Below are 14,467 nucleotides of genomic sequence, written 5' to 3'. Positions count from 1 at the left end.
TCCTATCTCCGTAATCTCTATGGTCCCCAGATGATTCAGACATGCACAGCTAAGTCGCAGCCACCCGGGTTGTCCAGCCACCGCTGCCTCCTCAGATGGTGGGACCCATGACTGGGCTTAGAGCAGAGGCCGGTCTGCGGGAAAGGCGCAAGGCAGTGGTACCCCAGCACCTCCCGGGGCGGGTCCTGGCTCCCTTTGCTTCCCTGTGCACTCAAGGTCAGTCTCATTTCCTCATCTCGCTGCCTGGTGGTGGCTCCCAGCGCTGTGTGACCGACAGGAATGCAGCAGCCGGCACTGGCGCTCATGGCCCTGGCAGCCTGCGTGGCCCTTCATGCTTCAGAAGGTGAGTGCGGCTTCTCTGGGCCTCCAGCAGAAGGTGGGGGTGCCTCCAGGTTTGTGCTGCACACCGGGAGGGGAATTCCACTCTGTTTGGGGGAGGATTTACCATCTCCTCGGAGAGAATAGCTCGGCTTTACCTCCTGAGCTCCAAGAAGTTTCTGACGACCCCTCCTGTGACAGTGCTTGTCAGATGAGGTACTCCCACACCAGTGCAGCCCTAAGCTGTTTCTTATCTGACAGTGGCAGGATTTTAGCAAAATCCCCTCCTCGCCCTCAGCCGTTCAGTTGCCTGGACAGAAGCACTCGGGAGCTCTTGGAAGAAAGACAGGTTTGGCATTCTGCGTTAGTGTTTGAAAAATTGCAGTTTTTCAAAGTAAAATTATTGCTGTGGATACCGAAAATGCTCAGTTCACATTGAAGAAGGGAAGCAGGACAGAAGAGATTAAACCGTATATGTACTCACTGTCACTGTCATTTTGTTGCTCATCGATTTGTTTGAGCAGGCACCAGCAACATCTCTCATTGAGAGACTCATTGTTACTGTTTTTGGCATATCCAATACACATGGGTAGCTTGCCAGGCTCTGCTGCGCGGGCTCGATACTCTCGGTAGCTTGCTAGGCTCTCCGAGAGGGGCGGAGGAATCAAACTCGGGTCGGCCACCTGAAAGGTGAACGCCCAACTGCTGTGCTATCGCTCCAGCCCGTATATGTACTATGGCAAAGAAAACGGAATGAAACGGAACTGTTGGCTTAGAGCTGGAGATGAGAACTGCTTTGGACCGCAGGTTCTCTAGTCTAAGGTACTTAGGAAACCCTAAAGAAAGGCACTTAACTCTTCCTCTGTCCTTTTCTTAAACTTTACCATGACTCAGTTCAGAACAAAGGGGAAACATAAGCTCAGTTTGTTTGCTTTTTTAAAAATTGAGCCATCAAAGCTAGAGAGACAGTACAGTGGGTATGGCACTTGCCTTGCATCAGGTGACCTGACAATGCCCAGCACCTCACATGGTTCCCTGAACTCCGCCAGGACTGATCCTTGAGTGCAGAGTCAGGAATTAGCCCTGAGCACTACCCAGTATAGCCTAACCTTCCTCCCACCCCCAAACCAAGCAACGTTTTAAACCTTCAGATTTCACACACATACAAATTGGGCTTCAAGCTTCTGAAGAAAACCTGGTCCAACAACAGGCTTTCTGCACCCCCTGGTAAGAACTGATTAGCGCAGACCAGCCTCTCCCAACTGTCCTGTGCTCAAGTTTCCTGTCTTTATTTGAACTACTTGGTCTCTGGAGGCGTTTATTCTGGGCTCTGGTAGAGAGCCCCAATGTGAGAAGCAGAGGGGAACCTGGGTAGTTTTCCCTCAAGACTTCGCTCCCAGTATGGGTAGCTCAAGTTTTCTCACAGAAAACTTCACCTGAGGGCAGAGATTTTTTTTTCTTTTTGGGTCACACCCAACGATGCTCAGGGGTTACTCCTGGCTTTGCACTCAGGAATTACTCCTGGCGGTGCTTGGGGGACCATATGGGATACCAGGGATCGAACCCGGGTCGGCTGCGTGCAAGGCAAACTCCCTACCCACTGTGCTATCGCTCCAGCCCCGAGGGCAGAGACTTTTGCAGCAACTTCTCAGTCCTCTGAGGAATCAAGAGAGGAATGGGCAGAGGGTAAAGAGGAGCATGCCAGAGACGAGTTCCAGGGGATTATTGAGTTCAGGAGGGAGAATGGTCAGCACAGAGAGATCGGGAAGCTTTCCTCAGAGGCGTTCATAAAGGAACTACTAGTTCATAAAGGGAGGCTGAGAGGACCTCCTTTGGAGTTAGGTTCTAGCTTTATCCTTAGTCCCTGTGGATCACAAGAAAGTCACATTTCCTGAGAAACCCTTATTCTCTGCCATTGAAAAATGAATGCAGATGGGCTGAAATGTATGTGTGGGTCTAAGAACATGAGAAGAGTAACCCCATTGCTTTGGATTACTTGTCTTCAAGTTTCACATGCCGGGTGCTTGCTCAGAGATTGAGGCCCCCAGAGAGCGAGTTATGAGGGTGCCGGGAGGAAGGCCTAAATAAGTGGCCTTGGCAATTGTTGCTGACTGGGGAAGTAATTGAGAAGTAGCCCATGGCTACTTCTGTATTTGAAAATGTATTTGTTCTTCCAGCCATAAACGATTCCTTTATCTTTATGGTTTCTTAAGTGAGCAACTAAGTGAATGGGTCAGTGATTGGCCTTTCCAAGGTGTTCTGTGTAAATGAGGAAGCATTTGACAGAATCAAAAGCCAGGTCCAATCCCCAAAGGTAGGGCACACATGCTGATGTGGCAGCTGGTTCCCAGACATCAATACCGAGTCCATAAAAAAATGTCTGTCAAGCATTCTCAGTGGCCCTGAGCCTGATCACTTAGAGCCATTATCTCTAGGCTTTGTGAGTCTGGCTCTTTGATTGTACATTTGAGAAGCCTTCCACAGCATCAAGTGGAAACCAGCTGAGCTTGCCTTCCTGGTTGCCCAGCTGGCTTCCAACAACCTACTTGCTCCAAGCCAGATGGCACCTTACAATTCGGATCCTTGTTTGGAACCTGCTGCATTCTGAAAGGGATTGAATATCTCCGCCTCTTCCCCTGTTATGACAGACGGTGGCACAGTTGTTTGATGGCGGTGCTCTCCCACGCTTGACTGTCCTCTGGAGATTGTCCACTGTGTTGAGTTGAGTGGCCAACAAAGAAAGAACAACTGCCAGGACCACACCATGAGCAGTACTGGGGATTGTACTTGTGGCCTCAGACTTGCAAGGCAGGTGTTTTGCCATGGAAGTATCTATCCCCAGTCCCTATCTTTTGTCCACTTCAGTCACTGGACTCTTGCTAGGGAGCATTACTGAGAGTAGGCATTTGTGCTTGAAAATCGTTATGTGCAGTTGGGACTCCCCATTTCACCATGAGTGGATGAGACACTGACACACACTTGCTGATATGTGCCCAGTGACCTGCTCTTTGGTTCTCTCTAGAAGAGTCCTGAATTTAGTACCACACAGTTTTCATACCTAATCATTAAATCTATACTGTAGTTCAGGGTTTTTTTTTTTTCTTTTTGGGTCACACCTGGCAATGCACAGGGATTACTCCTGGCTCTGCACTCAGGAATTACCCCTGTCAGTGCTCAGGGGACCATATGGGATGCTGGGAATTAAACCCGGGTTGGCTGCGTGCAAAGCAAACACCCTACCCGCTGTGCTATTGTTCCAGCCCCAGTTCAGGGTTCTTAATGTGCTTTTTCTATATATTTGAGAAGCAGAGTATCTTAATAGAAATTTTCTCAATTTTCTTTAAGGGGATCAAATATGAACCCCCCTAAAGAAAAATATTTCTTTTATTCATTTGGGGGGGGGGGAGGAAGCACACCCAGAAGTGTTCAGGGGTTACTCCTGGCTCTGTGCTCAGGGATCACTCCTGGCAGAGCTCAGGGGACCATAGCAGGTGCTGGAGATAGAACTCAAGTCAGCCACATAAGGCAAGCACCCTATCCACTGTACTATCTCTCTGGCCCCAATTTCTTTCACTCTTGATAATTTGAAAATTAGTTTATTATTACTTGATATATAAACACAAAGCCACGTGTGAGTTCAAAGTGTGGGTGTGTTCGGTGGCTGAGAGGTATTTCTCTGGCGGGCTGATGGCAATGGGCAAACAAAGGATGGGGCCACAGGTGTGATGGTAATCAATGAACCTTTCTTCTTGTCTCACAGCATGGTTATACAGAAATCATGAAGAGTGGGGGTACACATCGATGGGGTTTAACATTATCATAACAATAAACAAGTGTAAAGCCCCTCCTTTAGGGGAAGTTCTAGGAGATTAACTCAGGGACAGAATCTCATCTGGGGATTCAGCAAATTTAGGAGATCCACTCAAGATCAGATCCATCTAAAGATGTATTGTTTTCTCTTTTCCTTAGCTAGTAATCTATTTAAATAATCATATTATTTCTAGTAATTTTGTATGAATAAGTAAGGGATATATTAAGTTTAAAGAGTGGCTTTCTGGGGACATCTCACTATAAATCCCAGACTACTGTCTTCAGTCCAGGTTAGTCTTTCCTAACCCCAGCAAGGTCCTTATTCAGTTACTTCTTTTTGGGTTACTACAGAGTTTGTTGTATGACCGTACTCTTAACTTATACTTCTTATGGTACTTAGCTTGTCCCTTTTCAATGCCTAGGTAGCTTGCTGGGACCCTCCTTTTGGGAGGGGGGGGTGTTAGAAAGTAAGGGAAACTGAGGCTTAAGTAAATATGATGGATGCCTAGGAGTAAATATTATCCATAGTCAATTAACTCCCCTGTTACAAAAGCATAGCATCAACTGCCTTTCTGTATATATACAAAAAGGACATTACTAAACCATGCAAAGGACATAAAGGAAAAAGAAAAGCAATGTAGAATTAGGATTGCCTGAAGGAATTCAGTGTACCTCAGGAGCACTGTGTTGGGTGAAACTCAATGAACCTAAGATCCCTGCAGGAGGAACAAGAACAAATCAATGTTATCCAACAGCCACATATAGAAATACAGTATAAGATGCTGGAGCACCTTATACATGGGTAGGGTGCTTGCCTTGCAGGTGACTGACCCGGCTTTGATTCCCAGCATCCCATATGGTCCCCCGCCCGAACAATGCCAGGAGTAATTCCTGAGTACATGAGCCAGGAGTAACCCCTGTGCATCACCGGGTATGACAAAAAAAGCCAAAATAAATAAATAAATATTAATTAATTTATTAAAAGAAATACAGTGTATGTACAGGTGGATTTGGTGTTGGAGCATGAATACCTAAAACTTTGTTATTAAGGCTCTGTAAATCATGGTTCCTAAATTAAAAAAAAAATGTATAAAACTATGCATATGTCTGGGTTGGGTACATATCACATCTGCAACTATATAACCAAAAAGAATAAAATTCAAAAATTTATTTATTTATTTTCCTTTACACTTTATATAAACACTGTGGTTTACAAAGTTGTTCGTGATTATATATTATAGACATTCAATATTCCAACACCAATCCCATCACCACTACACCTTCCCTACACCATTGTCTCTGATTTCCCAAAACATTCATTAAGTGGTCCCATAGAAGGACCTTAATAATTTATTTTGTAATGATTGTTATTAATGATTTGTTAACAGAGTGATTAAAAAAAACGTTTTCTTAGAAGAAAGTGAGTGAAGATTGTTGTATCTCATCAAGGAGCCATTAAGTCCTTGTATAAGAGACAACTAAGATATTGTTTCAGGTTAAGATGACTTCTGTGTTTATATTTTTTCATTGAGATTGCTTTCCTTCTACAATTTATCTCACCCAATCTGGTGTGCTACTACTGGTTTTCCAGTATTGTAGAGTTTGAGATGTTGTGCAGCCACACTTGTACTCCAAGAGAGCCATTCCTGACTCCATGAGAACCTGGGGATTTTGGTCACAAAACCTGTATATCTGAGTTTTTCAGCAGATTAATTTCTGGTTGATGTTTGTTCTGAGTAGTGGGGTTCAGTCGGAAGCATGGTGGTGACTGTGGAGTGTGGAGGCTTTTGACGGCCAGAGCTCTGTTTGGGCAGGCACTGGGCTGTCAAAATATATTTTGAAATAAATTTAAAGCACACTGCAAAGTCAAGGAGACTTAACTATAACAACATTAATTGACCAGTTAATGTCAGACAAAACTATAGCCACGATTTACAGAACCCAGGGCCTGATACCTGTGAGCTGCACTACCCCTGCCCTCTGCTTGGATGTTGAGAAGGGTCATTGGTAAGTACCACCACTGTTTGCCCCAATAAATATTTTATCATTTCCTCTTTGTGTATGTGTGTGTGTGTGTGTGTTCTATCTTAACCTATGCATTTAATGAAGTTTTAAATTTGAAAACAAATAATACTGGAAATTTATAAACATATGTTGTTTATATTGTTTGGGGGGTCATACTCAGCGGTGCTCAGGATTTACTTGTATATTCACTAAAAATAAAATACAATGGGCTTCACAGCGACTCTCTCTCCCACCACTTGTGTTCTGTAGTCTCATGCCACTTCCCCCTCACCCCAGGGAGGTCAGTGGTATGGACAGGCGAAGGAAGAAACGAGGGCCAGGTGGTTGGTATCAATAGCTGTTTATTCCGATCTCCTCGCCCTTCTCCCCTGATTCTCCTTCTGCTTCTTCCTCCCCCGTGCTACTTCATTCTCTTTCTGGATCTCACTTCAATCTTCTTCTGGCTCTCTCATTCTCGTTCTCCTTTCCCAGCCCACTCTTACCGTCTAGTTAAATCCCAAAGCATGAGGGGTTGGGATTTATACATAAGTCTGGTCATACAGTCAACAAAGGTAAAGTTCTTCCCTCAAGGGAGGCTTCTTCTAGGATAGATTCTCATTCAGCAAGATGACCCTCCCAAGAGTGGAATCCCATGGGTGTGTTTCTCCTCTCCTTGTCCAACAAACATATAAACATTCATAATATTAATCATTTTGTATGGACACAGTAAGAGATATATTAAGCTGATCAAATTGCTCTCCTACAGTCATCTCAATCTCAGACTACAGTGCTCAGGCCAGATTAGTCTTTCCTATCCCTAGCAGGGTCCTAATCTTGTTGTTACTTTTAGGTCATGACAGCATTTGTCCATGACCATGCTCTCAACTTATAGTTGAGTATTGTGGTGCTTTGGCCTGGCCCATTTTGATGCCAGGGTAGTTCACAGCTTACCCTGGGTCCATTCAGTCCTTTGTAGGGACCCTGATTTTGGGGTGCTAGGAACTCAGGGCAACTGAGGCTTAAGTTGAGGAAGCAGATGCCCCGGAGTGGCATTGTTTGGAGACAATTTACTCCCAAGTTAAAAAAGCATAATATTAACTGTCTTCCTTTGTCCATACAAAAAGGACATTGCTTTAAAGTAAAGCATTCAAAAGATATAAGGACATGAGAAAGGCAAAGTTAACTTACAATACAAGTTCAGTGTCCTAGAAGGATCCGACCTTACAAATTAACAGAATCTGATTAGGGAAAAAAGCTGATAAACTGGTGGGGGAGGAAAACACAGAGAGGAGGTCACAGATAAACAAAGGAATGGGAGTGACTCAGGAGCACTGTGATATGTGTAACGTGATAAACCTAAGCTCTTTGTGGCAAGGGAGAAAGGACAAACCAATGTTATCCTACACTTATTCTTGACTCTGTATTCAGGGGTCACTCCTGGCAGTGTTCAGAGTAACATATGTGGTTCTAGGGACTAAACTCAAGTCTGCTAAGAGCCTTACGCCCTGAACTATTTCTATGACCAGTGATTATTAAACCATGGGTACCAGTCAGTCAATGCGCCCCTTCTTTCCCACTGCTCCACTATCTAGTTTTTCATTCTAACTTAATTTTCCTGGCTAGTTGGACCGCAAACCTCAACATTTTCCTGCTGGGGTTATATGCTAGCCTTCAGGAGTGCCCCAGGAGGGTGTAGTGTTTGCTCTTTACCATCCATGGCTGGACCTAATTCAGCATTAATTTAAACACATGAGAACACCATCAGTATTGGGAGACGGCAACAGAGAGGGTATAAGGAGTCTTACGTAGAAATAAGACATAGTATTTAATGTTTGCTCACTTATGAAACTTCTCTTAACACTCCATAAGAATGAAAATGTGGGGCTAGAGAGATAGTACAGTGGGTAAGGTACTTGCCTTGTGCGATGACCACCTGGTTAAACCCCTACATTTCCCCAGCATCCAACAGGTAAAGCCCCCAAATAACAAAAAGATGTTTAAAAGAAGTTCTACCAACAGATAGGTATTAGAGTACTATGCAATATTTGATGTGGGAAAGGAAAAAGATACTCTTCTGTTCTAGGCTTTTTACTGGAGTCCCTATGTCCTAAGATGGATTAAGAAGAAAGAAAGCATAGACATTTATTTGAGGCAAATTTAATTAGACAAGGGAGCCTCTTTAAGGAAACAAAGACCCAAAGAAGCAGATTTCTGTTTTCTGGGATTTTAGTTTGTTTGTTTGTGGTGGTGTCAGGGATTGAACCTGGGGCCTCACACATGCAAGACAGGGGCTCTACTGCTGAGCTACATCCTTCACCCCAAAGAAGCAGTTTGAGCTGATGCTTATATATGTAGTGAGCTTGACAGAGAGTGGTGAGTTGTGAAAATGTAATGGGACATAGAGATTTAGACAAGGCCAGTAAACATGAAACTGTGACTAAGAATATAGCCCTAGAATAGAATTATTCTGGATGGAGAGGTAGGAATAAATAGGCCCAGAATAGAATGATTCTGGGTAGAAAAGTAGGAATATATTGTCTTAGAATAGAACAATCCTGGATAGAAAAGCAGGCTTTTACAAATTTCTGAAGCCTCAGCTTCATTTTCAGTGAAGTGGTTCCACCCCAGTTGACCAGAAGGTGGGTGAATCTTCCAGATGCAGAGATTCAGTGATGTCTTTTGATTTGAAGCATTGCCTCTTGCTTTTCCAGGGGGCTCCATAACAGTTTCCAGTGGCCCTACACCACTCCAGAATAATTCAGCCAACTGAAACTGGAGCAATAGAGCAATAGTGTACTGGGCAGGGCGCTTGCCTTGTATGTGGTAGGCCTGGGTTGGAGTCCTGAAAACCTGTGTGGCCCCCCAAGCCCACCTGAACATAGACTACTCAGGAGTAAGCCCTGAACTCTGCCAGGAGTGGCCCAAGACCAAAAGAAAAAAGAAAAACGCAGCCAAGTAGGCTGAGCAGCTCAACTCCGGGCCTTACTGAGGTGGCGCTGCTGGGCTGAGCAGCAGTGTTGGATGCCACCAGGGCACCCCTGCTGGGATACGGTGGCCATGTGGTGCTAGCGCCAGACTGCAGAGCTCAGAGCCCACAGAACATGGCTCTTTACGTTTACATTTCTTTATATATATATATTTTTTGGGGGGGTGCCTTTCCTATCTTAACTACTCTCCACTCCCTTAACACTTGTGGCAAGCTTCCAACTGTGGACAAGTCCTTATGGCCCTTGTTCTTACTGACCTTGGGTATTAGTCTCATACTATTTTTTTTTCTTTTAATCTTACAACGAGTGCAATCATTTCATGTCTCTCCTCCTTCTGACTCATTTCACTCAGCATGATACTCTCTATGTCCATCCATTTATAAGCAAATTTCATGATGACATATTTTTCCTGAGAGAGTCTCTTGTACACATGCCTGGCTGTATTCCCCCGGTTCCCTCGGAGGGGATGGGCTCCAGCTTCCCTCCCTGCCCCAAGCAGGGAGGGAAGACCTCCGGAGCCTAGCCATAGCCATGCTCAAGGTCCCTCTCCATACGTTCAGATGAGCCTCATGCATGAAGGTACTGGCAGAGGAACCCAGCTGTGTGGGACCCGGGGCTGAGACCTCCAAGCCTGCTCGGATGAGGACTGGGCCTCTTCCGCCCAAATTTCCCATTTTACAGCGGTCTCAGTAATGTCTCCATTCGTCCTAGCCTTGAGATTTTAGAAGCCTCTCCTTACTCGTCCTTCCCAATGATGCCACATTGGAGTCTCTTTCAGGGTCAGGGGAATGAGACCCATCATTGCTACTGGTTTTGGCATATGAATACGCCATGGGGAGTTTGCAAGGCTCTCCCATGTAGGCAGGAAACTCTCAGAAAATCATAAGGAGGAGAAAATGCTATATTTTTAATACCATAATTTACATCACCTGTTTACAAGACACTTTGTGTATCAGAAAACACAAAGTTCAAAGCTCTGTGTTGTTCGCAGTCACCTACACAGTTGCATTTGTCTTGGCTGCATCATTCCAATTTCAGTATATTTGCTACCAAAGTGAGTCTATCAGAAAACCAAGCAGTTCCACATCTCACATGTAGGTCTCTTCTTACAGATCGAAGATTCTTAAAGTGTTCTAGGATGTGTAGTATCCGCTTCACCTGAAAGTTATGCACATTTGTTATGCAGTTTCCAGTTATGTATATTTTCCAAATGTACTGAAGCAAATTCTGAGGATGTGTAACAACAACCTGCAGTTTAAAATGTTCTCGAGAGCTGGAGAGATAGCACAGAGGGTAAAGTGTTTGTCCTGCCTTGCACGTAGCAGACCCAGGTTAGATTCTCCCACCCACCCCATACGGTCACCTGGGGTGATTCCTGAGTGCAGAGCCAGGAATAAGTCCTGAGCACCGCTGAGTGTGACCAAAAACCAATCCAAAATAAACAAAAAGAAGTTCTCTAAACTATTCTAATATACATTAAGGTTTGAGAACCACTGCCCTGAAGAATTCTCACATAAACACAAGGAGACACATAGCAGATCAAGCAAAGCATGACCAGTGGTTTAAGAAAATGCCAGACTGTCAGGCTTTCGATCCTAGACCTACCATTTCCTGGTCCTTTGATCTGGGGAAAGTTGTGTAATTTTTTCTGGAATTGTTACTCACCTATAACCTGGGGACAGACACAGCACCCTTTTGCATACAGTTGCTGTGAATCAATTAACTCACTTGTGATAGCTATGCCTATCACAATGCCTAGCACAGAGTAAATACTCAATAAATATAATACTTTTTATCTTTAGTATGTTCATTGCGGCCTTGCCCATAAGAATAAAGTGTTGGTAAAGACCAGAGAGATAGTACAGAGCTAAGGTGCTTGTTTTGCATGCCTTTGATCCTGGTTCTCTCCCGGGCATCACATGTGGTCTCCTGAGCACCACCAGGGACCACTCCTGAGCATGGAGCTTGGAGCAGACCCTGAAGGCCCATGGGAGTGCCCCCACCCCCCCAAAAAAAAACCCAAGCAAGCGGAAAAACAAAATGCAGTACTAGGAGCAGGTTTGTGAAAAATAAGACTTAACCTTGCATCTGGAAGATCCTAGGTTTGATTCCTCGTACTGTCAAAAATACCATTTTATTTTAAAGGAAAGGAATGAATACAAACATGGAGAAGATTAAAACTAGTAAAATTTGCATATTGGCTATGTAGGATTAATTTTTTTAATGGTTCTTGGTTCTTTCCTGTGTACTGAAATATTTCACAAGCAAAGGATAACAGTACTGTGTGTGACCCCAAAACAAGTAAAATAAAATGTTTCCACAGAAAGAGGTTACAAACCCAAGAGGTTACAAACTTGGGTTTTGGTATGAAATACAATGATCTCTGACGCCTACATACTACAACCATCTACTTCCTGAACCTTGCATGTACCCTATAATTTGCAATGAAATTTGCATAAGTTATCTTTAACCACTCTTGTGCCCTTTTTTGGGGGGGTCTGTTTTGGTTTTGTGTGGGGGCCACACCCAGTAATGCTCAGGGGTTCTCCTGACCCTGCAGTCAGGAATTACTCCTGCTGGTGCTGGGGGACCATTTGGGATGCTGGCTAAACCTGGGTTGGCTGTGTGCAAGGCAAGTGCCTTCTCCACTGAACTATTGCTCCAGCCCACTCTTTTGCATTTACACCTGCTCACAAAACTCTTCAAAGTTGATCCATATTTCATGTCCCCACTCATAAACCGCCTTCTAAGCCTCTGTGTTATAGCAGATCTTTACTGCCTTCCCAAGTTCCAGACACTCATTCAAGTTGTCACATAACCTTGACACAGACTGTTTTATGTCAGGAATGTTTGCACCTGATTTATTTTGTGCTTCTTATACAGAAGAAAGGCATTTCTTATGATGGTGCAAAGATTGAAACCATCCCCCAAATATCTGAAAAATGATTCACACACTTACTTCAGTTTGTAGAGCTCGCACAGATGCTACCCACAGACTCTTCCGGCTGGGGTTTCACTGGCCAGAGAACACAAAGGTTGATGTTCTGGGCTCAGCTTTTTTGCCTAACTGGTTTTCTGTAGCAGGTTTTCTCAGAAACCCTCCAGTTCATATGTTCCTGTTATTCCTGAAAGTGTGAGTCAGAGAAGGATTCTTTTCCAGCAGGAGTCTGGGGGGAGGCACTCAGATGGGCAGCAAGTGATTCTTGCTATATGCTTGCCTGCATGTCCTGGTGCTTCTGTCCTCTGTCGGGCTGTTATCATTGGCCCTTCCCACCCCACAATGAGGTTCACCCTCTTCCTACCCCAGCTGGAAGTGCACCCTCTTCCTACCCCAGCTGGAAGTGCACCTTCTCTCCTCGCCTTGCCCTTCACAGGAGATCCCCAGTGGCTCTATTGGGCTGGTACCCTATGGCCAGTTCTCCCAAATCAAGGGGGCATCTTCAGAGGGGTTAGGGCTGGCGCCGGGCATGGATCTGGTGAGTTCTCACCACAAATCACAGGTGATGCTCGATCAAGTTCAGTAGGCAGGATGTCTTATTTGCAGTCAATACAGAGGCAACACTGGGTCAATCCTGGGCAACACATATGGTCCCCCGAGCACTGTCAGTGGTCATTCTTGAGCACTGCTAGGTGTGACTCCCATCTCAGAAATAAGTAATTTTTATATATTTCCCTCCAAGGTAACCTCCATCCCACCAGACATATCCCTAAGCCTCCAAGCATGCTTGGGAGACCCTTCAAAATGAAACAAAATTTTGGGAACCTAGGAATCAGCGGTTAAAGCGCCTGCCTGGCAGGCATGAGACCCAGAGTTCAATTCCCAGTGCTGCCTCCATGCCCTGAGCATGGGTCTGGTGGTTCTGCTGTTCGTCTCTGGCAGCTTTCCGGTCTATGACCCCAGGGAACTCAAGAAATTTTGGGTTCCACCTAAAGAGGGGCCATCCGAAAAAGTGCCGAGGACCAGAGTGCTGCTATGTGAGCATCACAACTAGGAACGTGTGTGGCAACATCAGCTGAGGCAAGAAAGGGAAGGAGGGGAAATGACATGACCTAGAAATAACCTTCAAGTAAAGAAACAAATATTCTTTTAGGACAAAGCATGAGCGAACCACTAGGGGGCAGTGCTAGCAAAAAAATCTGATCACTGCCTTGGCTATGCCAGGACAGTCAGTACTGATGCTCAAGTCCTTGTATTCTTTGTTTATTTTTTCTTTTTGGGTCACACCCAGCGATGCTCATGGGTTACTCCTGGTCTCTGCTCATGAATTACTCCTGGCGGTGCTTGGGGGATCATATAGGATGCCGGGGATCGAACCCGGGTTGGCCGCATGCAAGGCAAACGCCCTACCCGCTGTACTATTGCTCCCGGCCTGTCCTTGTACTCTTGAAGAGTTCATTTGTCCTGGTCTTTTATATTTCTGCTGCCTCCTAGAGCATGAGTCAGATCTGCCAACATGTAATCAATTTTTAAAATTATATCTTACCTTTTGATTCTTAATCTGACTTGGGTCAAGTGATCAACAGTGAGCATATCCTACCTCTATAGCTGACAAAGACAATCCTGCTTGCCCGCTGCAAGATTTTTTTTTTTTTTTGTCATACTCAGCAAGGCACAGGGCTTACTCCTGGCTTTGCACTCAGGAATTACTCCTGGCGGTGCTCAGGGGACCATATGGGATGCTGGGAATCAAACCTGGGTTGGCCACATGCAAGGCAAACACCCTACCTGCTGTACTATTGCTCCAGCCCCTCACTGCAAAATCTTGATTTGGTGTCAGCACTCACATAACTCACACACCTAAATACATGCATTTTCCTATGATTCTTAATTGCCATGTGGCTTCTGAAAGCTCATTTCCTGTTTTAATAGTTCCTCAGCTCACAGCTAATAGCAGTGGTTTGTGAATTAGCTCCTTGAAACTAGGAGCCCCTTCCTTCCCCTCCCTTCCCCTCCCTCCCTCCTTCTCCCTCCCTTTCCTTCCCTTCTCTTCCCTTCCCTTCCCTTTCCTTCTTCCTTTTCCTTCTTCTTCTTTCCTCCCCACCCTTTCTGGGTCATACCCAGCCATGCTCAGGAGCTACTCCCACTCTGTGCTCAGGGGTTATTCCTGGCAATGCTTTGGGACCACGTGGTGTCAAATCGTCAGCATGCAAAGGATATGCTCAATCTGTTGTGCTCTGTCCTTTCTTGAGTATTCTATCTCCAGGGTTCAATATAGAAATTCACTTTCACTCTACCTACTTTCTACTAGTCAACTTTCTGTGGATTTGCCTTTTCTGGACGTTTCACATAAGTGAGATCATCCAATCCAGGGCATTCCGAGTTTCACTAACAATCCTACAGCACCATG

At 45.0% G+C, this 14,467-nt stretch overlaps 1 protein-coding gene across 1 annotated transcript in view; it reads left to right on the top strand.

The window, feature by feature from the left end:
- Positions 1-279: 279 nt before the first annotated feature.
- CCL28 (C-C motif chemokine ligand 28) overlaps positions 280-14,467 on the top strand; it is a 28,035-nt gene continuing 13,847 nt past the window's right edge. The window contains exons 1-2 of the mRNA XM_055126379.1: positions 280-343; positions 704-788. Of these exons, the coding sequence (XP_054982354.1) occupies positions 280-343; positions 704-788 (149 nt within the window). The remainder of the gene's footprint in view (positions 344-703; positions 789-14,467) is intronic.

The sequence above is a fragment of the Sorex araneus genome, chromosome 1, assembly GCF_027595985.1.
Source record: "Sorex araneus isolate mSorAra2 chromosome 1, mSorAra2.pri, whole genome shotgun sequence".
NCBI classification, from domain to species: Eukaryota; Metazoa; Chordata; class Mammalia; order Eulipotyphla; family Soricidae; genus Sorex; species Sorex araneus.
Note: the sequence above shows the minus strand (reverse complement) of the source record. Positions and strands in the feature narration are given on the sequence as shown.